The sequence below is a fragment of the Saimiri boliviensis genome, chromosome 4 (genome assembly GCF_048565385.1).
Source record: "Saimiri boliviensis isolate mSaiBol1 chromosome 4, mSaiBol1.pri, whole genome shotgun sequence".
NCBI classification, from domain to species: domain Eukaryota; kingdom Metazoa; phylum Chordata; class Mammalia; order Primates; family Cebidae; genus Saimiri; species Saimiri boliviensis.
Window position 1 is genome coordinate 166,508,589 of NC_133452.1, and position 27,820 is coordinate 166,536,408.

Sequence of the window (27,820 nt, forward strand, 5' to 3'; positions counted from 1 at the left end):
AGCTGAGATCGCTCCACTGCCCTCCAGCCTGAGCAACAGAGCAAGTCTCTGTGTCAAAGAAAAAAAAAAGTCAACAGCTAGGGTCAAGGAAACAATCTGTAATTATTGAGAGCCAGTAGGAGTGGGCTCGTACCACACTAGTCACTTTGGGAAGTGAAAAATGACCGTGACACAACCTCATCTATTGACACCCCCTAAATCCCAATTTTGTCAGCTGTAAAATGGGAATAAAAATATTATAGTATCCAGTATATAAAGTTGTGATGAGTCCATAAAATAATACAGAAAAGCAGTCAGCCAATTATCTAAATCCTTGTTATTAATGTTATCATTATCACCATCATTCTTCTCATGGCACTCAGGGAATGAAGGACACAGATCCTGTGGATAAGTTTTCTATTGGGCAGAAAAAGTCACCTGCTAAAATGAAGTGTGGAAAAGTACAATGGTGTGTGTGTGTGAGAGAGGGAGGGAGATTTGGCGGTGGGGTGCAGAAGGCCCTATTTGAAGTGGGCTTTGAAGAATGAACAAGATTTTCCTTAGGAAACAAAATGGAAACCAGCATTGCAGGACAAGCAATCAGGAGAAGCAAAAGCACAGAGCTGTGACAGCTCTTGGATTGTTCAGGACTTTGGTTTCTGAACTATAAGCCTGGAAAATATAGGTTACGATGGGATGGCATCAAGATCTCAATTTCAAGCTTTCTGGTCATGTACAGTAAAGCTGGGGTTAGAGTTTCCTATGTCTGGCAGTTGTTGACAAGTCCATACAGGTACATAAGTGCTTCCCAGAAAGTTTCTCAAGTTGGTAGGTCCTGGGGAATTAGCTTAGTTCTAAAGATAGGACCCACCTGAGATCTCTGTTCAACTTCCTAGAATCTGTGAGGATAGCTCCAAACCTCACTCTCATGTCCGGCCTATCAAACAAAGCAAACCAGTTGGACTGAAGCTGTGGGGTCCTCGGGACTGAAGTCGCACCAGCATGAAAGGCAGTGCTCCTCGATTCGAAGAGAGAATACGTGGGGCCGGCAGTTGGATGGAGGGTATCAACAAGTGCGTTTCCAGGGCCGGGAAAAGGGGATACGTTCACATCCCTTCTGGCCAAGGCGGGAGGGTCGCTTGAAGCCTCGGATTTCGAGATCAGCCTCGACAAAAAAGCTAGACCCCCGTTTCTACTCCCCTCCCCCCCCCAAATAAAACCGAGGGAAGGAAAGAAAAAGAAAGAAAAGAAAGGAAGAAAAGAAAAATCAGCTAGGTGAGGTCACGCGTGCGTGCAGTTCCAGCGACTCGGAGGCTGAAGCGGGAGGATCTCTCCAGCTATAGTTCGAGGCCGCAATGGGTTCCGATGGCGGCAGAGCGAGACCCTGGCTCAGTACATACACACTTTGGTCTGAGCCTGTGTTCCGTGCGCCCTCACTCTTTCTTCAGGTGCGCGCCTGGGCTCGCCCCTGCTGAGAATCTCGGAACCACAGATCCAGCGCGTTCAGGCAGCTGCAGGTGTCGGGGGCCTCCACCGCCGCGAGACTGACCCGCGGGGACTGTGGAGAAGTCCTCCTGCTCTCTTCTTTCTCCTTCGTTCTTCTGGTCCCTGACCTCTTAAGGATTCTCAGTCTGGCTCCGGGAGATAGGGATCCTCTGGAAAGATAAGCATGGTGGGGGTGGTTCTACTGTGGGTCCAATCCCGCCGGCGCCCCCCGAAACCCACATTGTCTATTCTCTTTTCAGGCTTCTCGCCAGTCTCGTCTGGCTCCAGCCTTCTGCCCCCGCCCAGGTCCTCAGTGCATTCGTACATTTCTCTAAGCAGAGGCCTTTCCAGGTCCACACGAAGTTCCCATCCCGAGCTGTGAGACTGGCGCCAATGCAGTCACCGTGACACCTGCAATTGCTTGATCAGGCCGTCTTTCCCCGAGTTCTGAGGGTGAGCATCACTGGGGTGGGCGTTTGTCCTGAGTACTCAGGCCCAGGCACAGAAGAGGCATTGAGTCCACACTTGCTGAGCGAGTTAATGGATCACAGAAGAGGCACTGAGTCCACACTTGCTGAGCGAATTAATGGATCACAGAAGAGGCACTGAGTCCACACTTGCTGAGCGAGTTAATGGATTCCTGATGTTCACTGGTTAATATCGACAAGTGATGGAATCAAATTACTTTTTTTTTTTTTTTTTTTTTTTTGAGACACAGATCTCGGCTCACTGCAACCTTCACTGCCCAGGTTCAGGTGATTCACCTGCCTCCCGAGTAGCTGGGACTACAGGCACCCGCCACCATGCCCCAATAACTTTCTGTTATTAGCACAGAGAAGGTTTCTCCATGTTGGCCAGGCTGGTTTTGAACTCCGTACCTCAGGTGATCCGCCCGCCTTGGCCTCCCAAAGTACTAGGATTACAGGCCTTAGCCACTGCATCCGGCCTTCTTCCATTTCGTTTGTTTGCTTGTTTTTACCCTCCTAGTTTACTGTGCAGGAATGCAAACACCAGAGAGACAATCAGTCCCTACACTGATGCCTTTGATGGACAAGATGCAGCTGATGAAGCACTGAACTAATTAGCACCTAGCAGTAGGGCACCCTTGCTCTGTGTCCTTGAAGGTTAAAGCTGTCAAAAAGTGGTTAGTATCCCTCAAGTTTGGCCATTTCCCTCTCAGAGGTCTAGAACTGGTAGGAGAACATAGTCTTGATAGTGGAGAGAAGACCATTGCTGTTGTGAGGGACTGAGAGACAGAACCAGGCAGAGAGCCCAGACTGACACAGCAGGTGACAAAAGAGGTGCCTACCTTGGGCAATACAGAGGAAGTGAGACCAGGAGGAAGAGTAGGGGGTGACTACGTTGCTTTTGTTTTCTTGGAAATCTTTTTTCTTAGTAATTTTCCTAAAGTAATTTACTTATGAAATGATGTATTGCCATGAGTATTGCAACTTTTAGCATTGATGGGATATTTTTCACTTTTTTGGCGGGGAGGGGGGTGAAGGCCATATGAAGAGAAAGCAGCGGGATATTTGCAGGTGCTGACCTTGAAGGCTGGAGAGATGTGGCTAAAAGCCAACAAACAAGCACAAGAAGCCGGAAAAGGCCAGGATAGGGTTTTCTCCTAGTCTCCAGAGGGAGCTGGACCCTGCCCACACCTTGATTTTGGCCCACGTACTGATTGGATTTCTGGCCTCCAGACTTGGAAGTGAAGACATATCTGTTGTTTTAAGACCCACAGTTCCTAATGATTTGTTACAGTGGCCACAGGAAATTATCAGCAGGCACTATGCAATAAATTTCAAATAAACAATTCAAGTACAGGAATGTGTAAGACAGCCTAGTTTCTACTGTCATATTGGATAAAAACGTCTGTCAGCCTTGATTTTAATGCAGATGAATGACAGAACAATCAGAAACTCCAGCGCTAGTTAACTTTCTTTATTATGATCTTATTTCTCTCATGATTTTTTCACAATGCGTTTTTGTTTTTGAACTCAGTCAAAATTTTGGGCCAAGGAGACGGACGCCTGTCGCCTGCACGGAGAAGAGAAATGTAAGGAACAACTTTATCATGCGTTGTGTTTTATACAGCAGCAACTACGCTTTTAAATGATTCACATCTTGGAGTTTCACAATGAACCGTCCTGTGCCTTTTGCCCGGCGGGCATTTCTGCGGAGACGGCGGGTCACCTTGTGGATTTTCACCTTCCTACACAGCAACGACTGCGTTCTTGCGCACCGCACCCCCGTTTCTCGTAGCGTCCCCTCGGCCAACAACGCTGGACACTCACTCAGCGGCCTCGGGGCCGCAGCTAAGCGTCACCTCCACGGCGAACCTGCGACCTCGGGCCCCGTGGCCGCTTCTTCTTACCTCGGACACCAGGGACTGGCGCCTAGAACCGGCTGTTTCCTTCCTCACGCTCCCATCATTGCGGAAGCAACGCGTGGGGGTCGGGCTGGTGCTGGCTGCACAGCAGCCTGGAGTTCTCTGATGGCGCTGGGGGAGCTCCAGAGCGGAGGTCGCAAGAGAAGACAGACTTTAACCCCCGCAGGGCGCGACATTGACTTATAGCGAAATTGCAGAAAGACGCTGTCTCAAAGCCGCGGTAGCGTGGCCGAGCGGTCTAAGGCGCTGGATTAAGGCTCCAGTCTCTTCGGGGGCGTGGGTTCGAATCCCACCGCTGCCATGGGCTTTTTCATTCTCACTGTGGACTCTTTTAGGAGAATCCCTTTCGAAATCCTCAGTATGGATGGCTGGTTATTACTTATCTATACCATTCTTTCCCTCCTTTGACTTCTGTTTACCAAGGAGCCAGAGATAACCGCCCCCCGAACAGTGTTCCCTCTTTATTGAGAGGCCAGTGTACTCCAGGCGCCTCAAATACAGTAATGAGTGACACAAGCAAAAGAAACCGTTAATGGCACATACTGCCTTATTACAAACAAGCAAATTGATGTATGACTCTTGCAACCTGCTCATAACTAAAGACAGATCCCACCCATTTCCCTGAAGGAGTATTATTATTATTAATTTGAGACAGAATCTTGCTCTGTTGCCTAGGCTGGAGTGCAGTGGCGCGATCTCGGTTCACTGTAACCTCTGCCTCCCCACTTCAAGAGATTCTCCTGCCTCAGTCTCCCGAGTGGCTAGGATTACAGGCACGCGCCAACACACCCCGTCTAATTTTTGTATTTTTAGTAGAGACGGGACTTCGTCATGTTGGTCGGGCTGCTCTTGAATTCCTGGCCTCAAGTGATGCTCCCTCCTCGGCCTCCCAAAGTGCTGGGATTACAGGTGTGAGCCACCGCGCCCAGTCTAAAGGATTAATTTATGTTTGAAATCAGTTGCTGTTTTTCCTCCAGCCTCTCTGTAGTGTGCTCACATCATGCTTGGAACCCTGGTTATGTGGACTGGAGGAGAGACAACCCTAGGGAAAGTGTCAGTGCCTTGCCTTGCCTTACAACTGCCAGACACATCCTGCCTGGTATTTTCTCTGAGTGCTTCTCAGCATCCATGTCTCTATGGTTTCCCGGACGGCCCTAGCCCTCCTCTGAGCAGTTTTCTCTGCTACTTCCGGCCTCTCATTCTCTAGACCTCAGCTTGGAAGTTGCTTCCCCTCGGAAGCCTTCTCTAATTTCTTTCTCTTCCTCCGTCGAGCTTCGTAGTTAAAATTTGGGAAGGTACAGAGACGACGTGCAAGGGAACAGCACAGAACGTCCCTGCCCCGTGGAACTCAAGATTTAGCTTGGCTCTTATGGGATTCACAAGAATTAGACAAGTTATTGCCCTAATATGGTGCAAACTCTACTAAAAAGGAGAGTTTTCTTTTCTTTTTTTTTTTTTTTTTTGAGATGGAGTTTCGATCTTGTTACCCAGGCTGGAGTGCAATGGCGCGATCTCGGCTCACCTCAACCTCCGCCTCCTGGGCTCAGGCAATTCTCCTGCCTCAGCCTCCTAAGTAGCTGGGATTACAGGCATGCGCCACCACGCCCAGCTAGTTTTTTGTATTTTTAGTAGGGACGGGGTTTCACCATGTTGACCAGGATGGTCTGGATCTCTTGACCTCGTGATCCACCCGTCTCGGCCTCCCAAAGTGCTGGGATTACAGGCTTGAGCCACCGCTCCCGGCCAAAAGGAGAGTTTTCTATGAGTAGATTTTGAATGATGTTCCAGAGATTTATGATAAAAGAATAACATGAATTGTATGTCAGAAGGAAGGACAGCTGCAGCGTTGTTCCCGGTGGTTAGGGTTGAGACACAACTTTCCACGGGTCTGTTTCTGCATGGACCATTATTACATATCAACCCTTACAATGTATTGTAAGCCTCTGTACTTTGTTCCCACCTCCAACAAGCAGTTTTTTGATTCTCCATGGACATCAACTAGTGTTTAATAATTCAATGTGACTCCGACACTAACTACAGGTAATTAGTGCAGACGCCACATGTTACGGACTCAGACCCACAACACTGTCCCCTACTTCACACACGTGGCAAGTACCAGGCCTCTTGTACTTCCAACTGACTGGCTATAAATTGGGGGTTCCCACGAATCCCTCCTCATGGTCCATAATTTGCTAGACCAGTTCACAGAACTCAGGAATACACTTCACTTATATTTACCAGTTTATTATAAAGGATACAGCTCAGGAACACCCAAATGGAAGAGATTGATAGCATAAGGTATGTGGAAGGTACCTGAAGTTTCCATGCTCTCTGGGTAAGCTGCCCTCTCAGCACCTCAATTTGTTCACCAACTTGGAAGCTTTCGGAACCCTGTCATTTACAGTCTTTATGAGGGTTTCACCACCATTGACACAATCCATTAACTCAATTTTCAGTCCCTTTCCCTTCCTCAGAAGGTGGAAGCCAGGACTGAAAGTTTCAGGCTTCTAATCAAGGCTTGGCCTTTCCTGTGACCGGACACTGAAACCATCTAGGGGCCTACCAAGGATTATCTCGTTAGAACAAAAGAGGTTCCTATCCCTCAATAAATTTTAAGGGATTTAGGAGCTGTGTGTTGGGACAAGGGACAAAGACCAAATATATGCATTTCTTTTTTTTGTTTGTTTGAGACGGAGTTTCGCTCTTGTTACCCAGGCTGGAGTGCAATGGCGCGATCTCCGCTCACCGCAACCTCCGCCTCCTGGGTTCAAGCAATTCTCCTGCCTCAGCCTCCTGAGTAGCTGGGACTACAGGCACGTGCCACCATGCCCAGCTAATTTTTTGTATCTTTAGTAGAGACGGGGTTTCACCATGTTGACCAGGATGGTCTCGATCTCTTGACCTCGTGATCCACCCGCCTCAGCCTCCCAAAGTGCTGGGATTACAGGCTTGAGCCACCGCGCCTGGCCTATATTTCTTAATATGCCACAGAGTCACCAACTAATTTTGTTTTGGACAAGAACAATTTATAGCCAGTGAGTTGGAAGTACAGGAGGTCTGGGACTTGCCACGGCAATTACTACAGCTTTAGACATCTTGACATCCGATAAAGTATGTCATACTCTTTTGTTATTTTCCTTTAAAATTAACTTGGCTATTCTTGGAAGTATTATATTGCATTTCAATATAAATTTCAGAATCAATTTGTCAGTTTCCACAAAAACGTACTCAGGATTTTGTTTAGGTTGCACTGAATCTGTAGATCAATTTGGGGGAAATTGACATTTTTACAACATTTAGTCTTCCAGTCTATGAACAAAATGTAGTCATCCTTTCATTTTGATCTTTTGTAATTTTTCCAAATATTGTTATAGTTTTATGTGAAGCTTTTACATATTTCTTCTTAGATTCATTACTATTTGATCATTTCTGATGCCATTATAAATGACATTTTAAAGAACATTTCATTTTTGAAGTTTTTATTGCTGGTGCATAGAAATATAATTGTTATTGAAATTGTATTCTGCTACCCTGTTGAATTTATTAATTTTAATAGCTAATCTGTAGATTTGTTTCAGTTTTCTTGATGGATAATCATTAACATTTTTTCCTTTCATATTTTTTATTTCATTTTCTTGCCTTATTGCAGTTAGTAAGACCTGAAGTACAATTTTTTTTTTTTTTTTTTGAGACAGAGTCTTACTCTGTTGCCCATGCTGGAGTGCAGTGGCACAATCTCAGCTCACTGCAACCTCTGCTTCCTGGGTTCAGGCAATTCTTTAGACTCAGCCTGCTGAGTAACAGCCACACACCTGGCTAATTTTTGTATTGCAATACCAGATACACGTAGTCAAACTACAATCCTTACCAAGAAGTATCTTATCATCTGTATTAAATGAAGTTGGCATTCTTCATTTCTTTTGCGAAGTAAAAATAATTTCATTATCAGTGTTTCTGGTAAAAATTTTCTGTTTGCATGTAGAATGTAATTAGATTTAAAAAAGTGAGTTTTACCTGATTTTTGTATGCAAATTTTTTTTTTTTTTTTTTTTTTTTTTTTTTTTTTTTTTGAGACAGGGTTTCACCATGTTGGTCAGGCTGGTCTTGAACTCCTGACCTTAGGTGATCCACCCGCCTTGGCCTCCCAAAGTGCTGGGATTACAGGTGTGAGGCACTGCAACCAGCTTTTGTATGTAAACTGTAACTTAGACTGTCTAACTCTTGTTTGGTAACTTCAGAATTAGAACTACAGCCTAGGGTTTTAAGCAACATGTTTTATCATTCGATTACGCACGTCACCTTTGAATTCCTGCAACATTATTCCTACCAAACTTACTACTTATGGCAGAATCTGTTCCAGTTTAGCATGTCCTAAACATAGACGTCCTGTAGCTTCTACTTGTGGACTGTAATTCTATCCTGGGATAGTTGCAGAACAAGATTAACCCACTGCTCATAAAGTAGTTCTTCAAAATTCAGGACATATCTTTTTCACCGGGTAAAAAACTAAAATTTATTCAAATACGCTCTCGAAATATTCATTTTATGTGTTTAAGAATCAGTAAAAGACGGCCGGGCACGTTGGCTCAAGCCTGTAATCCCAGCACTTTGGGAGGCCGAGGCGGGTGGATCACGAGGTCAAGAGATCGAGACCATCCTGGTCAACATGGTGAAACCCCGTCTCTACTAAAAATACAAAAAAATTAGCTGGGCATGGTGGTGCATGCCTGTAATCCCAGCTACTCAGGAGGCTGAGGCAGGAGAATCACCTGAACCCAGGAGGTGGAGGTTGCAGTGAGCCGAGATCGCGTCATTGCACTCCAGCCTGGGTAACAAGAGTGAAACTCCGTCTCAAAAAAAAAAAAAAAAAAAAAAAAATCAGTATAAGACTTCTGAAAGTCAGGTTGGTAATTTCTTACTGCAAGACTGAAAGTTAATCAGGAGTTCTAAAAGCAGATGTGAGGCTCACAGTGGTATTTTAAAACAAGTTATGTTGAAGATGGATTGGTGAAAGTGGTGTCTGAAGGCAATCTGTCTGGATCCAATACGGAGGCCATCAGAGAATGTTAGACAGAGTGTCCTGAAAAGTTTGCTAATAAATTTGGAAGATTTCATGTCATGTAAATATTTAAGAAATAAACACTTTGAAAAATTTTGGCCTATCTATAACCAAATACTTAATTTGATGGAGCAGGCTTCATGCTCATCCATATATGAACTGTTACTTAAGCAGTTTAGTCGATTTCTTATTTGTAACTTATTACAGGCACCCACCATCAGGCCTGGATAATTTTTGTATTTTTTAGTAGATACTGGGTTTCACCATGTTGGCCAGGCTGGTCTCGAACTCCTGACCTCAAGTGATCCTCCTACCTCGGCCTCCCAAAGTGCTGGGATTACAGGCAGGAGTCACCGTGCCTGGCCCTTATCTGTGGTTTCCCTTTTCACTTTGAATCTCAGCAATCCTGATGAAATACGGAAAAGTATCATTCTAGCTTTATGTTAAAAAAATTGCTAAAAATGATCAGTGTTTATAAATTAAAAACTGTTTTGTTCTGAACTGAGGTATAACTTCATGTCTGAAGGATGTGGTGCAAACATATGGCCTAGGAAAAGTGGAGCATCTGGGGATCATTTGCACAGAAGTTACTAGTTACATGATCCTGAGCAAGTTTGCTAATCTGTCTGTACCTCAAATTCCTGATCTCATAGGGATGTTGTATGGATTTAAAAAGTTTAAATGTGTAAATCCCTTAGAATACTGCCTGGAACACAGCAAGCACTAATAAGTGTTTATTATTACTATGAAGTGACTGACAAACTCTTAGAAGTAAATGTGCTCACTGAAAAAATAAATACTGAAAAGGAAGGTAAAGGACAGTGTCTTTGGAGAATCTCACAATTAAGGATCAGGAAATCAGGAATAACTAATATAGGAGACAGAAGGATCAGCCTCTAGGTAGGAGAAACAGAAAAGAACACCAGCAGCATTATATTCAGGCAGTGGTCAAAATCCTGACTACTGAGGTCTGAGAAACAGTTACTGGAGAGAGGGATTTCCTACTCTCATCAAGTTCATGGGCCCTCCACACTTGATGTTTTCTTTTCTTATGTCCAGTAAGATTTGAGCTCACTCTAAAAGCTTTTCCACACTCCTCACATTCATAAGGTTTCTCCCCAGTATGAACTCGCTTATGTCCAATCAGAGCTGAGCCCTGACGGAAGGACGTGCCACACTCACTGCAGGCGTATGGCTTCTCACCAGTGTGGATTCTTTTGTGCTGCCTCAGGACTGAACTATGATGGAAGGCCATTCCACACACCTCACATTTGTGAGGCTTCTCTCCAGTGTGAATTCTTTGATGATTGGTCAAGTTTGACTTCCCACTGAAAGCTTTGCCACACACTACACATTTGTAAGGTTTCTCTCCAGTGTGGATTCTCTGATGGATGGTGAGGTAGTGTCGATCTTGGAAGGTTTTCCCACAATCCCCACATTGATAGGGTTTCTCCCCAGTGTGCCCTTGTTTGTGAGCCCTGCGCTTACAGTTATGACGAAAGGCTTTCCCACACTCCTCACACCTGTAACGCTTCTCTTCAGCGTGGATCCTCCTGTGTTTGGTAAGTTCTGCCTTGATGCTGAAGTCTTTTCCACACTGGGGGCACCCATAATGTTTCTTCCGCGTATGGATTCGTTTATGTTTGCTTAGGTCTGAGCTCCGACTGAAGGCCCTTCCACACTTGCTGCATTCATAAGGTCGTTCCCCAGTGTGGATTCTTAAGTGTTTGGTGAGGTCTGAACTCCCGCTGAAGGCCTTCCCACACTTGTCACATTCATATGGCTTCTCCCCAGTATGGATTCTGCCGTGGATGGTAAGGGAATACTTAAACTGGAAGGCCTTCCCACAGCAGTTACATTCGTAAGGCTTCTCCCCAGTGTGGATGAGCTGATGCATACAGAGATGGTTCCTGGTCTTGAAGGCCTTCCCACAGTCCCTGCACTCGTGAGGCTTCTCCCCACTGTGGGTTGTTTTATGTCGGCAAAGAGCTGATCTACTGCTGAAAGCCTTCCTACACTGGGTGCAGTTAAAAGGCTTCTCCCCCGTGTGGATTATCTGGTGCATAGAAAGCTGACTTCTGGTCTTGAATGCTTTCCCACATTCATTACACACATGGGGTTTCTCGCCAGAATGAATTTGCTCATGGAGAATGAGATCTGAGTGCCAACTGAAGTTTTTGCCACAACTGGCATATTTATGGAGTTTCTGTGCTGTAAGAACTCTGTTACATGGACTATGCATTGAGTTTAGATTCAAGCTTTTTCTAAGTACCTTCTGGTTCTTTTGTTTTTTGGAGTTCCCTTCCTCTGAGCCTTCTTTCTCTTCCCTCAGTTTCTCCCGTTTAGGTGTTTCCCAGGGATTCTCTAATTTGGCATTTTGTACACAAGCTTCTCTAACCTCAGGATCCTGGGAATCAACTTTTAGGAGACTGTTAAATTTCACCCAGCAGACTTCTCCATTTTCAAAAATCTCTTGTTGTGAACTTGCCTTCTCATTCTCAGGCCATGTCTTGTCAGTTGACACTTAAACAAGAAAATACTAATGTCAGAGGAAAGAAAATATGTGAAATGGGAGAGGTAAAAAAATTTAAGCTGTTTAAAGAGTAAATAACTTTTCCATGCTGGAAAAATTAAGGAACTGTCTGCTTTGCTCCCAAGAGAGAGTCCTGGAGAGCCATATTTCTGTGTGACTCAGCTGATCTGGCTGGGGCAGATTAGATCTGTGCAATAACTGACCCAAACCAGGCTAGATTCTCTCATCCTAGACCTTAGAATTGTGATCTGAAGGTAGGATAAGGCCAGCTCTAAGAGTAGCTCAGTCTTTAGCACTTAAATTTGAGAACCAGTGGTAGTGGGATGGTATTTGGTAAAGAGGAGGGAACGTGATACCATCTGATCTGAGAAGCAGAGGTCAATTTGCCCAGAAAGAAGGAAGCTGACCCACAAAGAAGCAGGGAATACAGCTGGAGAGAGGGACCTGATGGTTTCCAGTCTCTTCTAGAGCCTGACACATAGCTGCCCTTAGGTCCCATGACACATCTGAATAATAAATACATTCTTGTTTTTGTGCTTAAGCTAGCTTGGGTTAATTCTTATTGCTGGCAACCAAGGAGTCCACACATCTTATTAATATTATCTCTGAACTCTATCTCTTCCTCTTCATTTCCACTGCCAGTGCATTCTCACTCACTAATTGCCATTCCCTCAAACATCCTTTAGTCTGACTTCCTTGTAATCCATCCTCTATACTGCTTCCAGGTTATTCTTTCTGAACATCAAGTCTAATCATGTCACTTTTTAGCTTAAAATACTTCAATGGCACCCTTTATTTAACTAGACAGGAAGAAAGTAAATCATACGGTCAAGAGCCCTAGTTCCAGCATGAGACTGCCTGGGTTCAAATCCTAGTTCTGACACTTCATAACTCTTTTTTTTTTTTTTTGAGACAGAGTTTCGCTCTTGTTACCCAGGCTGGAGTGCAATGGCACAATCTCGGCTCACCGCAACCTCCACCTCCTGGGTTCAAGCAATTCTCCTGCCTCAGCCTCCCGAGTAGCTGGGACTACACGCGTGCACCAACATGCCCAGCTAATTTTTGTATTTTTAGTAGAGACGAGATTTCACCATGTTGACCAGGATGGTCTCAATCTCTTGACCTGGTGATCCACCTGCCTTGCCCTCCCAAAGTGCTGGGATTACAGGCTTGAGCCACTGCGCCCGGCTCACTTCATAACTCTTAATGGCTGTGTGAACGTTCACTTCTCCTTTGCCTCAGCTGGTTTATCTATAAAATGAACTCTAGACTATCTATGATGATTATATAAGTTGACTTATGTAAAGCACATGCCACACTGAGGTATTTTAATCAAAATTAGCTGTTACTGTAAGTTCAAGTTTTGTAGTTTAGATTCCTTAAGAACACTCCCCCAAAACAGAAGTCATATCATGACCTTGCCCCTTTCTATTGCTTATGAACCTCCCCAGAGCTATTCTACGTCCTTTGCGCTACTCATACTGAACAATTCGCAGTTCATATTCTTTTACTCCTCAATACTTTCTCACATGTTATTCCTTCTGTCTAGAATGCCTCTCACCTGTTTCAATTTACAAGCACTGAAGTAACTGATACACAGAAGGGTGATAAATATTCTGAGCGTTTTTTTTTTTTGAGATGGAATCTTGCTCTGTCCCCCAAGTTGGAGTGCAGTGATTCTGGCTCACTGCAACCTCTGTCTCCAGGATATAAATGATTCTCCTGCCTCAGACCTCCCAAGTAGCTGGGATTACAGGCATGAGCCCAGCACTTTTGTATTTTTAGTAGAGATGGGGTTTCACCATGTTGGTCAGGCTGGTCTTAAACTCCTGACCTCAGATAATCTGTCCAACTCAGCCTCCCAAAGTGCTGGGATTATAGGCGTGAGCCACTGTGCCTGGCTTCTGAGCTTTTTTTGAGGGACAAATTGCAAAATCTATTAAATAGGTTGCAAATAACCAATTAAATAAGGACAAAATAATTGCCCAAATAGTTTGTCATTGTTTCAGTTTTCTTTTCTTTAAGTTTCCTAAATGGGTTTCCTTTCTGGGCTCTTTGGGCCGAACAGTCCACCACTGAGCATGTTCCATAACCATTGTCACGTGGAAGATCAGAAGGGACTGAAACTTCTCTATTACTCACCCAGGCAGGAGCAGCTGAGGGGCTCCCTGCCCTGTGGATCCTGCACACAGAGCTCCACTCCACGCTCCAGATGAGAGATTAAAGGAGGTTTAGGAAATGGAAGTCCTGGTTGAAGAGAAGAAATAAGTGTGTAGAGTAACATATAACTTAATGCCTAGCCCTTATCCTTCTGTTTGCATATGGAAACAGGAAAGAAATGTTAATTTAGGTAGAGAAAAGGGTTTTTCAGGGGTCTTGTAACGTGTAGAAGAACATGTTTAGGGACTTTTTCAGAAAAGTCACACTCAAAGGGAAAGAGAAGGTTCTGGGAAACAGTCATTTGGGTGTACTTCCCTGTTTTTTTGTTTTGTTTTGTTTTGTTTTGTTTTGTTTTTAAGGAGAATAGGAGTCTATACAGGACGACTACCAGTCTTAGGTACCTAGAAGGCAGTTCATGACTAGGAGCAGAACATAGAACATGTGATTAAAAAATGAGAGGCATGAGGAAACCAAAACCCAGGGCAAACAGAAGCTAAGCATCTCCTTTTCACCCAGGCAGAGTCTCATTCTGAATCAGAAAACAGCAACTATGTTAGCCAAAAAATTATCTTACTACGTAACAGAGGTGACTCAAAACTCTAATTTTTGGGTAAGATCCTGATGATAAAATATAAGGAGTCTGACTTTCAATATGAGACCTCACGTATATCAATAAATAAAGCAATTAAATTAAAAAAAAGAAGAAGATAGAAAGCATTAAGTCAAGTGCAGGAAACGTCCATACCAAGTGATACCAAGTTCCCATAATTTTCCAACATCACATCCTTATAGAGATGCCTTTGAGCGTAGGTCAGACACTGCCACTCCCCGTCAGTGAAGGTCACAGCTACATCCTCAAATGTCACTGACTCCTGAAATAATATGCTCCTGCTATCCTGAAGGAAACGCCAGTTTCCTCAGGAAACAGAGGCAAAAGAAAGGAATTTGCAAGGAGGTTTATAGAAGTGAAAGTCTGTTACAGTTTGCTGGACATGTACAAATGAGATGAAAGGAAGCATGGGTTTTGATAGCCAAAAATCATGAAAGAGAAAACCCACAAGTGGTTTATCATGCAAAAAAAGGTTCCTTATGAGAGACGGAGAACCTTGACTTAGGAGCTGCACAGCCAGAGAACGCCGTGAAAATGAGGCCATGTTTTGGGGGTAGTGATGTATCTTCAGGGAGAAGGAAAGGGGCCTCAGCTCACTTGGGCCTGGTTCATCAGTGTGATATCTGCTTGTGGCAGGTTTCCTTGGCTTCCATCTTTAGTGAACGCAGGATATTGAGCAGGTGATAGAGCTGAGGGAAGACAAACAAGCCAAGAGTCAATTTAGCACAGTATTAATGAAATCTCCTGCATTCATGTTCTCTTCCTCAAAGGTAGAAGCTTATGCAGTTCTAACCCAGGGCTTCAGGCTACTGCCTTACAGTATCCTTCCTCTTCATTATTTTTCTAGTCTCAGCTTCCAGTGTTGGGCAGCAGGCCCTGGCACAGTAGCCAAGACAACTCTTGGAAGTGTACTCTTCTCCTCTCTCACCTCCTCTGTTTTCCTGTGGTCTTTGTCCTGGAATAACCCTTCCCCCTCCCCAGACGGGTCTAGTAAATCAGTGACTCCCAGGTTTTGGATAACCTTTCTTCCCGTGTTTGAATACTGAAGTCATTTCCTCCAAAATACTTGGGAGTAGGAGTATGAAAAAGAGTGTGTGTGTGTGTGTGTGTGTGTGTGTGTGTGTGTGAGTGTGTGTGTGTGTGTGGTGATGTGTTGAATACAAGCATCCAGAGATAGGACCAAAGCTTATTGCTTCAGGTAACTTAATAGCTGGTCTACCTCCAGCTAGTTTGTTACATTTTTTTTCCCTTATGAGAGGAATCATTCTTTCCCTGATTTTGCACATTTTTCCTAATTCCCGAGTACTAAGCTGTCCTCTCTACACCAATATAGTATAGCACACACAGCCTTTTAAAATGCAAAAGAAACTTTATGAAGAATGTCCGAGTGTTCAAGTATAATCCATATGACTGGGTAAGAAGTGGTTTCATATTACTAATTAATAGGGCCTTAGTTTATTCTTTGCAGGCTAGCACAATCTTTCCATAGCTTCAATGTTTAAGGTGCCTATTTTTCTGGATAGTTTATCAACACATCCCCAAGTCCAAATCTGAATAACTGCTTTCTCCTATTAATCACCAGCAGGGTCAAAGTAATCTATTAATAAGATTTTAAGATCACCCTTTGGCTTTAGACCTCCAAGATTATCATTCCATTTTTACCAAAACCTGATTTTAGAACCAAGCTGATTTTTTTTCAGTGAAATTGCCCAAGTGGACTCTTGTTTCATTTCAGCTACTTGCAGCTTCTGACCAAGATGAAGGCTACATCTCAATTGTGGTGGCTCCAGTTTTTCCACTGTCTTGCCTAAAAGCTCCAAGTTCCTTTATAACTGTTTGTCTCAAAAAGTCTAAACTCACCTGGGTAGCACACAACTCAAAATAGACACATTTGTGCCATATTAATGTTATATAACAGTTCTTTTCTTTATAACATTAACACAATTAAAGCTCTCTATCGGATGTTTTCAACCATTATTTATATTATTATGAATACTTTCAAGTATATAGAAAGTCAAAAAATTATATAGTAAATATCCACATACCAACAACTTACATTCTACAATTTACGTTCTACAGGATTTGCTTTATCACATACTTTTCCATTTATCTATTCCTCTCTCTGTTCATTAACGTATTTTATTTTTTGAATCATTTCAAAGTAAATTGAAACATCACTACACTTTGCCCCTAAACACTTTAATAACATGTATATCACTAACTGGAAGTTTATATTTGTTTACCTTCTTTGTTCATGTAAAATTACATATAATGAAATGCACATGTCTTAAATGTATCCTTATAGACACTGTGACAGAAGCATGCTGCTATATGACTCTAATTTCTCTCCATCTACATTGCTCCTGGTTTTTACCATATCTCATTCACAACTGGGAAAGTCTGTCACTCATAGGGATTCATAAGCTTTATTTTTAGCTTTAGAAATGGAGAAGTCAGTTATTCCTCTTAAGTTAAAAATGAATTTAGGAAAGAGGTTACATGAAAAAACAACATAAAACTTTCTGTTAAAGCAATATACAGATATTTTGTGGGATGAGATTAACACATTTGTACTGTATTACATGATATGTGACTGTAGATTTTCTGATTCTGAAAATCTACCACAGGAGATTTCAACACTTTTGAGAAGAAGAGGACTAGGAGACTCGTGCATCTGAGCTGAGCAATAGCTACTATTTTCTGTTTCTAAATTTATAAAAAAGTTATGTTCTATATTAATTCTCATTTATACCTTGTACAGTAGACATTTCAGGATTCCTCCTATGGAGGTATCAACATTGTATCTAGAAATATATTTTATTTTTCTTGTTGCAGGTAACATATACTAAAAAGCTTACTTTGGAATGTGCCTACTCATCTGTTCAAAAGTGTATGCCTTTCTGGGACTGATTTTATGACTCCTGAATTGCTATATACCATTTCCTAGGCTGCACCTCCAACAGCAGCATTTTCTGTTTGTTTGTTTTTAGACAGTCTTACTCTGTTGCCCAGGCTGGAGTGCAGTTGCACTATCTCGGCTCGCTGCAACCTCCGCCTCTGTGTTCAAGTGGTTCTTCTGCCTCAGCCTCCTGAGTAGCTGGGGTTACAGCGCGTGCCACCATGCCTGGCTAATTTTTGCATTTTTAGTAGAGATGGGGTTTCACTATACTGGCCAGGCTGATCTTGAACTGCTGACCTCAAGTGATCCACCCACCTCAGCCACCCAAAGTGTTAGGATTACAGGTGTCAGCCATCGCACCTGGCCTACTAGCAGCTTTTTTTTTTTTTTTTTTTTTTTTGAGACGGAGTTTCGCTCTTGCTACCCAGGCTGGAGTGCAATGGCACGATCTCAGCTCACTGCAGCCTCCGCCTCCTGGGTTCAGGCAATTCTCCTGCCTCAGCCTCCTGAGTAGCTGGGATTACAGGCACGCGCCACCATGCCCAGCTAATTTTTTGTACTTTTAGTAGAGACGGGGTTTCACCATGTTGACCATGTTGGTCTCGATCTCTTGACCTCGTGATCTACCCGCCTCTGCCTCCCAAAGTGCTGGGATTACAGGCTTGAGCCACCGCACCCGGCCACTAGCAGCTTTTATACAAATCTTAACCCCTTTTCTTCCTCACATACGTCCCCAGAGAGCACAAGGCTTCAATGAAAAAACTATTGCTCCTTCTTTTGTCACTGCTTTATGTTTCAGAGGTATCTATACATCATTTAAAAGTATCAGAGCTCCAAAAAGGTCTGCAGAAGTAAAACTGTATATACTCAAACTTTACATGTTGGCAAAATTATGCTTGGGTATGAATTAATTACTGAATTACACCACAAGTTTTGTAAGTGTAAAATATTATGTATAAGTATGTATGCTATTTACCATACATCTCAAGTTATATATATATATAGTAAATGTCTGACTGCATTGAGTTTCTTTGATAAATTGCTTTGTAGAATCTTTTTTTTTTTTTTTTTTTTTTTGAGACGGAGTTTCGCTCTTGTTACCCAGGCTGGAGTGCAATGGCGCATTCTCGGCTCACCGCAACCTCCGCCTCCTGGGTTCAAGCAATTCTCCTGTCTCAGCCTCCCAAGTAGCTGGGATTACAGGCATGTGCCACCACGTCCGGCTAATTTTTTTTGTATATTTATTAGAGACGAGGTTTCACCATGTTGGCCAAGATGGCCTCGATCTCTTGACCTCATGATCCACCCTCCTAGGCCTCCCAAAGTGCTGGGATTACAGGCGTGAGCCACTGCGTTCAGCCCTGTAGAATCTTTTATAAATTTTTGATTTTTTTCAAAATTTAAGATACCAGCAAAAACAGATTATTTAGTTCTGCTAGATATCGATCCAAGCCTAGTACAGAAACAAAAGAAGACTTTTTATAAATGCTCAATAATGATATCAGATTTTTAGGCTCTGATTTTCCATTCTGTGTCTTTTTCCATTTTCCATTCTGTGGTCTTACTCCATTCTCAGCTGCCATGACTCCTGCCACAATCTCCTGTGTACCTCACCTCTTTTCTGAGGGAGCTGGGTATCCTGGGAGGTCCAGAGCAGCTGGCTTGGTGGTCCTGAACTCTCATCCAACAGCACAGCCTATTGCAAGGCACAGAATGAATTCAGGGAAATTATGAAGGTGAGAAAAAGACATAGGAAGATGCAAGTAACCATATAGTCCTATCCATGGAAACTGTCTCCCAGAAATACCGAAAGAGGGGAAAAAATAATGGACTCAGTTCCTAACACCTTAAGAAAACAGAAATGGCATCCAATTACTCTCTACAACTACAAAGCTTTAATGATCACCAGGTCAAGCAGGAAAAAGAATATCTGGGAGACCTTCAACAGTATCTAGAGTCGGACCCACCACCACTTGCACTGCTTTCTTTCTTTCTTGGACTCACATTTCCTTCTTCCTTGTGATTTTTTTTTTTTTTTTGAGACAGAGTTTCGCTCTTGTTACCCAGGTTGGAGTGCAATGGCGCGATCTCGGCTCACCGCAACCTCCGCCTCCTGGGTTCAGGCAATTCTTCTGCCTCAGCCTCCTGAGTAGCTGGGATTACAGGCACACGCCACCATGCCCAGCTAATTTTTAGTATTTTTAGTAGAGACGGGGTTTCACCATGTTGACCAGGATGGTCTCGATCTCTTGACCTCGTGATTCACCCGCCTCGGCCTCCCAAAGTGCTGGGATTACAGGCTTGAGCCACCGCGCCCGGCCTTTTCCTTGTGATTTATCACAGACCCTCCTCTTCTTACCTCCTGCATCTTTTCGCCCAGGTTTCTTTAACAGTCTTCCACCGCTGCCCCAGTATCTTCCTACAGGTCAGATCGAGTCCTCAAACAAGTTGTGAAGTGGCTCCGGATGTCAGACTCCTTTGGAGAACACATGTTTTGGTGGTGCCAGCCAAAGGGCTCTTCTTGACCCACAGGGCAGCTTCTGTTTGGCTTAATGTGTCAAGCACTGCCCTGGATTTGGGGTTCATTAGCAACACTAAACCAGCTGTGATCAAACATCTTTTTTTTTTTTTTTTTTTTTTTTTTTTTTTTTTTTTTGGAGACAGAGTGTCGCTCTTGTTACCCAGGCTGGAGTGCAATGGCACGATCTCGGCTCACCGCAACCTCCGCCTCCTGGGTTCAGGCAATTCTCCTGCCTCAGCCTCCTGAGTAGCTGGGACTACAGGTACGCGCCACCATGCCCAGATAATTTTTTGTATTTTTAGTAGAGACGGGGTTTCACCACGTTGACCAGGATGGTCTCGATCTCTCGACCTCGTGATCCACCCGCCTCGGCCTCCCAAAGTGCTGGGATTACAGGCTTGAGCCACCGCGCCCGGCTCAAACATCTTATTTTTCTGCATATTTGGTGAAGGGAAAAGAGAGGACGGTTACCACATTAAAAAAAAAAAAAAAAAAAAAAAATAAAAAAGGTAGTCACTGAGAACCTGAGGCAGGAAGACAAACCTGAAAATGCGAACATATCCAGAATAGAATCTCTACTGCTACCACCCTCGTCTGAGCCACTATCACCTGCTACCTCCCCTTCTTCCCATTACTGCAGTAGCTTTCTAACTGGTCTCCTTTCTTCAATCTTGGTCTTCCTCCAGTCCTTCTCAATAGAGCAATGAGTGGTCTGTTTACAACTTGAGTTGGATCATTGCATCTCTGCTCAAAACTCTCCAGTGGCTCAACCTTACTCATAATAAAAGCTGAAGTCCTTACAGAGGTATACAAGGACCTATTCAAAGTATACGTTACTTTTAACTTCCTCTCCTGCTCACTCTAAAGAAAAGGTGAAGCCTTAAGCGTGGCATACAAGTCTACAGCATGTGTGATTCTCAACAGCCCCGCTCCCTCAATCTTCTCCAGCCACAGCGACCTTCCTTCTTTCCTATCTTAGGGCCTTTCCATTGGCTGCTCCCTTCACCTCAAGCGCTCTCCATGGCTAATAATCTTGCCTCCTTCAAGTGTTTTCTTATATGACATCTGGCCAAGGAGGTCCACTCTAAGTACCTTATTTAAAATTTAAAATTGCAACCTATCCCCTTCCCACAATTCTGATGTGCCTTACCTTGCTTTACATGACTCCTTCTTTTCCTCTGTTGCACTTTATCACTTTCCAAGATGATGCATAAATTACTTATTAATATATACAGTGTGGCTTGGGGTGCGGTGGCTCACGCCTGTAATCCCATTACTTTGGGTGGCCAAGGCGGGCGGATCACGACGTCGGGAGAGAGATCAGTCTGGCTAACACGGTGAAACCCAGGCTCTACTAAAAACAGGAAAGTGAGATGGGCGTGGTGGCGCTCGCCTGTAGGCCCAGCTACTCCGGAGGCCGAGGCAGGAGAATCGCGTCAACCCGGGAGGCGGAGGTTGCGGTGAGCCGAGATCGCGCCAGTGCAGTCCAGCTCGGGGGACAGAACGAGACTCCCTAAAAAACAAACGAACAAACAAACGTTTACAGCCGTTGTGTCCTCGCCGAAACGTAGGCTCGTAGGCTCCGTGAGGGCAGGAATTTTTGCCGTTTTGTTCACTGTTGTATTCTCAATGCCTAAAGCAGCACTTGCAACAGTATGTGCTGGATTAAAAACTGGCTGGCTGACTGATCATACGAACGCACGCTGCGGAGAAGAGTAAAAAGAACGGGTCAGGGGCCGCTGGGAGCAAGAGGAGGGCAGGCGAGGCAAAGACGTCGCAAAAGCTCATTTTGGGGATTGGCTTCGAGGCCGGAAACTGCAGCGGGCCCCCTTCGTATACGGCCCAAAGCCCCGCCCCTGCCTGCAACCCCTGGGCCCGGTATTTAGGTAACGCGGCGGCGGCGCCGGACTCCTCTCCGCTCAGCCGCAGATTCCGACTCACGTCTGCCCAAGCCACCGACCTTCCAGCCGAAGAGATACAAAAACGTACGGCGGATCCACTTCCTAGTCCGCCAAGGGCCATTTCCGGTGACGTTCTAGGAAAGGGGCCAACTCGCTGGTCTGCGCATTCCCTCAGACTTTTCCAGCCTCCCTCCTCGCGGCTCAGCCTTCTAGGAGTTCGCGCGCGTTGAAAATCTAGGTAGAAACGGACAGAAGTTTTGTGGCAAATATATGAAAAAGTTACTTTTAAATATTAGCTAAGACCACCACGGAATGTCTTTTTCAAAAGTAAGTACTATTTTAAGCCTATGCAGAAGTCGAAAGAAGAGTATAATTAACCCTCATATACCTATCGTTCACGATTAACAATACATGAAATACTTGTTTCATCGATCTCCATTTTTCCTGCGAAACGTTTTAAAGCAAACCCCAAATATGTTACTTTCAACTTCATTATGCGTTTCTTTGCAAAAGGATATTTCCTTACAGAATCACAGTATCATTATCACATTTAACAAAATAATTCCTGGTTATCATCTAATATCAACTCCATATTATATTTCCCTAAATATATACGTATGCTTCTTACATTTATTTTCTTTTTCACTGAGGATCTGAAGTCCATACTTTAATTTGGGCATGTGTCTTAATTTTTTTAAAATTCACATCTGGGCCAGGCACAGTGACTCACGCCTGTAATCCCAGCACTTTATGCCACACATCAGGAAGCATATTATGTTTTTGATGCTAAGATTGACCAATGAGTTTAATACTTGGTAGTTGAATCCCTCCGTGTAAACTTACCCGTTGGCTTTTAATCTGATACATTCAGTCACTCATCATTTTTGCCAAAATTACCCATTTCTTCAGAGATTGTAAAATTGTAATTTTTCTAATTCAATTTTTTTTTTACATTTATTAGTTAGAATTCCTCTAAAAAGAGAAACTTTTCTTCATAATTTTAGCAATTCATGGCTATTTGGTTATCCTGAAATGTAGTTTGTACAGGAAAGACAGACTTTAACTTTCTTTTTCTTTCTTTTTTTTTTTTTTTTTTTGACACTGAGTTTCACTCTTGTTACCCAGGCTGGAGTGCAATGGCGTGATCTCGGCTCACCGCAACCTCCGCCTCCTGGGTTCAGGCAATTCTCCTGCCTCAGCCTCCTGAGTAGCTTGGATTACAGGCACGCGCCACCATGCCCAGCTACTTTTTTTTGTATTTTTAGTAGAGATGGGGTTTCACCTTGTTGACCAGGATGGTCTCGATCTCTTGACCTTGTGATCCACCCGCCTCGGCCTCCCAAAGTGCTGGGATTACAGGCTTGAGCCACAGCGCCCGGCCTGATTTTTTGTATTTTTAGTAGAGACGGGGTTTCACCATGTTGACCAGGATGGTCTCTATCTCTCGACCTCATGATCCACCCGCCTCCACCTCCCAAAGTACTGGGATTACAGGCTTGAGCCACCGCGCCTGGCTTTCTTTTCAATACTAATCTACTTAACAGTATTAATGTCCACTTCACATATTTTTGTGCTGAGCATTCATGAAAGACTGCTATACTCTTTACTGTTATAAAGATACTTCTACAGTACACCTTTAGTAATACTTTAATAATCTAGTTCCATTGAGACATTTATTTACACTATTTGTTCTTGGCTAATCACAATCGCTCATAAAATATCTCCTAAAAGATTTACTACTGGAATTTTGCCAGGGATCCATGTAAAATTTTTCTCCCTGTTAATCCCACAGTTCACCTTCTTACTTTTTGAAAATTTACGTATTTTTCCAAGTTGGGCATCTGTTGCACTACTTAAAAACGGCCTTCAGGGGTCCTGTGGCCAGTCCTCCTGAGTTTTAGAACGCTCTAAGCTGGGCATGAATACTTGTGCTCATTTATGGCAAATAGTTATTCTTTTACTACCTTCCTTACATAAATGTTTATTGTACCATTCTCAACTTGAATGTCATGAGATTTGATGGAGAAATGAAAGCCTGATTATGTTAAGTAATTCTCTGCCCCGTGGAGCTTACCCTCAAGTAATTCTAATTAACCTGTGCTTTCGTCTTCTTTGTTTTTCTCTTTCTACACTGAAGAGGATACATTTCATATTCAAGCTTATCTGTTCGCCCAAAATGATAAGAGTGTAAGGGTGGCCAAGCTGTGATTCAGACAGCACAGCTTTCTGGAGTTTGCAGGGCTAGACCAAAGGGAGGAGGGCTAGACCAAAGGTCCTCTGCGGATCCTAGAAGGGCGAAGCACGCGTTACCATGGAGACTGCGGAATGGAAAAGCCTTCGGGTTCTTGTCTGTGATCCGCGGATGGGGTCGTGATTCCTTCGACCTCGCAGTGCAGAAGCGGGCGGGAGGTCTTCGGACTATACTTTGGCCACACCACGGGGAAGCTGAGGCCACGGAGCAGGTCCTCGTGGAGGATGGGAGTCCGGCCGGGGAAGCCCCTCCTGCGGGAGCTCTGGACTGGGCGGGGTGTGGAGGTGGGTAGAGAGGATCCCGCCTGCAGAAGCATCTTATTTTTATCCTCTTCTCGGCTGTTTTTCTTTTTCTTTTCTTTTCTTTTCTTTTTTTTTTTTTTTTTGAGACGGAGTTTCGCTCTTGTTGCCCAGGCTGGAGTGCAACGGCTCAGTCTCGGCTCACCGCAACCTCCGCCTCCTGGGTTCAGGCAATTCTCCTGCCTCAGCCTCCCTAGTAGCTGGGAGTACAGGCACGTGCCAACATGCCCAGCTAATTTTTTGTATTTTTAGTAGAGACGGAGTTTCACCATGTTGACCAGGATGGTCTCGATCGCTTGACCTCGTGATCCACCCACCTCAGCCTGCCAAAGTGCTGGGTTTACAGGCGTGAGCCACCGCGCCCGGCCCCCTCTGCTGTTTTTCTCTCCTCCATTTGTTTCTCCTTCTTTAAGCCATCCTTTAATATTAAACATTAAAAAATATATTTGGCAAACTTTAAAAAAACTTTCATTTATTATACTTTAAGTTCTAGGGTACATTGTCAGAGCGTGCAGGATTATTAAATAGGTATACACTGGCCATGGTGGTTTGCTGCCTCCATCACTCCGTCACCTACATTAGGTATTTCTCCTAATGCTATCTTTTCCTTCTCCACCAACCCCTGACAGGTCCCGGCGTGTGATGTTCCCCTCCCTGTGTGCATGTGTTCTCATTGTTCAGTAACCACTTATGAGTTAGAGAACGTGCAGTGTTTGGCTTTCTGTTCTTGTGTCAGTTTGCTGAGAATGATGGTTTCCAGTTGCATCCATATCCCTGCAAAGGACATGAACTCATCCTTTTTTTATGGCTGCATAATATTACATGGTGTATATGTGCCACATTTTCTTTATCCAGTCTATCATTGATGGACATTTGGGTTGGTTCCAAGACTTTGCTATTGTGAACGGTGCTGTAATAAACATATGTGTCCATGTGTCTTTATAATAGAATGATTTATAGTCCTTTGGGTATATACCCAGTAATGGAATTGCTGGGTCAAATGGTATTTCTATTTCTAGATCCTTGAGGAATTGCTACATTGTCTTCCACACTGGTTGAACTGATTTATGCTCCTACCAACAGTGTAAAAGTGTTTCTATTTCTCCACATCCTCTCCAGCATCTGTTGTCTCCTGATTTTTAAATGATTGCCATTCTGACTGGTGTGAGATGGTATCTCAATGTGGTTTTGATTTGCATTTCTCTAATAACCAGTGATGATGAGCAATTCTTCCTGTGTTTGTTGGCTGCATAAATGTCTTCTTTTGAAAAGTGTCTGTTAATATCCTTTGCCCACTTTTTGATGGGGTTGTTTTTTTCTTGTAAATTTGTTTAAGTTATTTGTAGATTCTGGATATTAGCCCTTTGTCAGATGAGGAGAGTGCAAAAATTTTATCCCATTCTGTTGGTTGCCAGTTCACTCTAATGATAGTTTCTTTTGCTCCTAAGTTTAATTAGATTCCATTTGTCTATTTTGGCTATTGTTGCCATTGCTTTTGGTGTTTCAGTCATGAAGTTCTTGCCCATGCCTATGTCTTGAATGGTATTGCCTAGGTTTTCTTCTACAGTTTTTATGGTGTTAGGTCTTACGTTTAAATCTTTAATCCATCTGGACTTAATTTTTGTGTAAGGTGTAAGGAAGGGCTAGCCAGTTTTCCCAACACCATTTATTAAATAGAGAATCCTTTCCCAATTGCTTGTTTTTGTCAGGTTTGTCAAAGATCAGGTGGTTGTAGGTGTGTGGTGTTGTTTCTGAGGCCTATAGTCTGTTCCATTGGTCTATATCTCTGTTTTGGTACCAGTACCATGCTGTTTTGATTACTGTAGCCTTGTAGTATAGTTGGAAGTCAGGTAGTGTGATGCCCTAATTTTTTTTTTTTTTATGCTGAGGATTGTCTTGTCTGTGCAGGTTCCTTCTTGGTTCCATATAAAATTTAAGATTTTTTTTTTTTTTCCAATTTTGTGAAGAAAGTTAATGTTAGATTGATGGGGATAGCATTGAATGTGTAAATTACTTTGGGCAGTATGGCCATTTTCACAATATTGATCCTTCCTAACCATAAGCATGGAATATTTTTCCATCTGTTTGTGTCCTTTCTTATTCCTTGAGCAGTGGTTTGTAGTTCTCCTTGAAGAGGTTCTTCACATTCCTTGTTAGTTGTATTCCTAGGTATTTTATTCTCTTTGTTGCAGTTGTGAATGGGAGTTCACTCATGATTTGACTCTCTTTAAGTCTGTTATTGGTGTATAGGAATGCTTGTGATTGTTGCACATTGATTTTGTATCCGGAGACTTTGCTGAAGTTGCTTATTATCTTAAGGAGATTTTGGGCTGAGACGATGGGGGTCTTCTTTTTTTTTTTTTTTTTTTTTTTTTTTTTTTTTTGAGATGGAGTTTCGCTCTTGTTACCCAGGCTGGAGTGCAATGGCGCGATCTTGGCTCACCGCAACCTCCGCCTCCTGGGTTCAGGCAATTCTCCTGCCTCAGCCTCCTGAGTAGCTGGGATTACAGGCACGTGCCACCATGCCCAGCTAATTTTTTGTATTTTTAGTAGAGACAGGGTTTCACCATGTTGACCAGGATGGTCTCGATCTCTCGACCTCGTGATCCACCCGCCTCGGCCTCCCAAAGTGCTGGGATTACAGGCTTGAGCCACCGCGCCCGGCCCGGGGGTCTTCTAAATATACAATCATGTCATCTGCAAACAGAGACAATTTGACCCCTTCTTTTCCTAATTGAATACACTTTATTTGTTTTCCTTGATATTTGGCAAACATTTGAATAGCGCATGCTTATTCTGGGTCAGGGGTTGTTTTAAATGTTTTATGTGTGTTAACTCATTTAATTCTCAAATAATCCAATGGGATGCATGTTATCATTATCTCAATTGTTAGACAGGCAGCCTGAGGCCTGGAGAAGATAATATACTTGCCCTCAGCGTCGCAGCTCTTAAGCTGAGGATGGGAAACCCAGGCAGTGTGGTGCCTGCCTCTATGCTTTTAATCACAACTGTAGACTGGCTTCACCAATCCTAAAAACTCTGATCAGAGCTTTAACTTTTTTCATCTCTGCCAACGTCTTTTCCCTTTAGACTGCTCAGTTCTTGTGGAATATTTAAGTTTTTTTTTTTTTTTTTTTTTTTTTTTTTTTTTTTTTTTTTTTGAGATGGAGTCTTGCTCTGTAGACCAGGCTGGAGTGCAGCGGCACGATCTTGGCTCACTGCAACCTCCGCCTCCCAGGTCCGGTTCAAGCAATTCTCCTAATTCAGCCTCCCAAGTAGGGGATTACAGGCACGAGCCACCATGCCCAGCTAATTTTTGTATTTTTTAGTAGAGACAGGGTTTTACCATGTTGGCCTGTCTGGTCTTGAATTCCTGACCTCATCATTGGCCCACCTTGGCCTCCCAAAGTGCTGGGATTACAGGTGTGAGCCACTGTGCCTGGCCATAATTTTTAATTTTTAATGTGGTACTGCATCCGTTCCTGGCTTCTTTTCTCTGAACCTTTTCTTGCAGGCTGATTACGTGAAATGTAGAACTTAGCCTCTGAACTTTCCTGGTCTCTAAAGCCAGGAAGACCAACAGATACAATGCACCCCCTGACTCTCAGCTCAAAATGTCAGCTACTCTGGAGAAGACACTTATCTTTGCTCAGTGTTCACAGAGGGTTGGTTCACGTGAGGAGTCCTATGCTGAGGAGCAGGGCCTGGATGTTCTACCTAGAGAGAGACAGGAC

The 27,820-nt window shown here is 43.6% G+C and overlaps 1 protein-coding gene and 1 non-coding gene across 9 annotated transcripts; one reads left to right on the plus strand and one right to left on the minus strand.

Moving 5' to 3' along the window:
* Positions 1–4,072: 4,072 nt before the first annotated feature.
* On the plus strand, positions 4,073–4,154 carry TRNAL-AAG (transfer RNA leucine (anticodon AAG)). The gene has a single exon. It is a non-coding gene; the product is annotated as a tRNA-Leu (tRNA).
* A 5,476-nt stretch (positions 4,155–9,630) lies between these two features.
* Positions 9,631–21,652, minus strand: ZNF311 (zinc finger protein 311). 8 transcript variants are annotated; one of them, XM_074398607.1, is made up of 8 exons: positions 21,596–21,652; positions 20,786–21,148; positions 19,474–19,590; positions 18,729–18,810; positions 14,813–14,904; positions 14,351–14,477; positions 13,588–13,692; positions 9,631–11,435 (listed from the first exon to the last, which is right to left on the minus strand). In XM_074398607.1, the coding sequence occupies exons 3-8, from the start codon at positions 19,480–19,482 to the stop codon at positions 9,850–9,852; spliced, it is 2,001 nt and encodes a 666-aa protein (XP_074254708.1). In that variant the 5' UTR covers positions 19,483–19,590; positions 20,786–21,148; positions 21,596–21,652; the 3' UTR covers positions 9,631–9,849. The 8 variants fall into 8 exon arrangements, with proteins under 8 accessions (XP_074254708.1, XP_074254707.1, XP_039318550.1 ...); XM_074398606.1 differs by having other exon boundaries at positions 21,577–21,629; XM_039462616.2 differs by having other exon boundaries at positions 20,786–21,637.
* Positions 21,653–27,820: the final 6,168 nt, after the last annotated feature.

Excerpts from the sequence above, each read along its gene's own strand:
- ZNF311 (XM_074398607.1), bottom strand. Across the intron at positions 13,693-14,350 it reads TGGGAACTTGGTATCACTTG|GACTTCCATTTCCTAAACCT; the intron begins GTATGGACGTTT and ends CTCTTCAACCAG. Across the intron at positions 11,436-13,587 it reads CCTCAGCTGCTCCTGCCTGG|TGTCAACTGACAAGACATGG; the intron begins GTGAGTAATAGA and ends TTCTTGTTTAAG.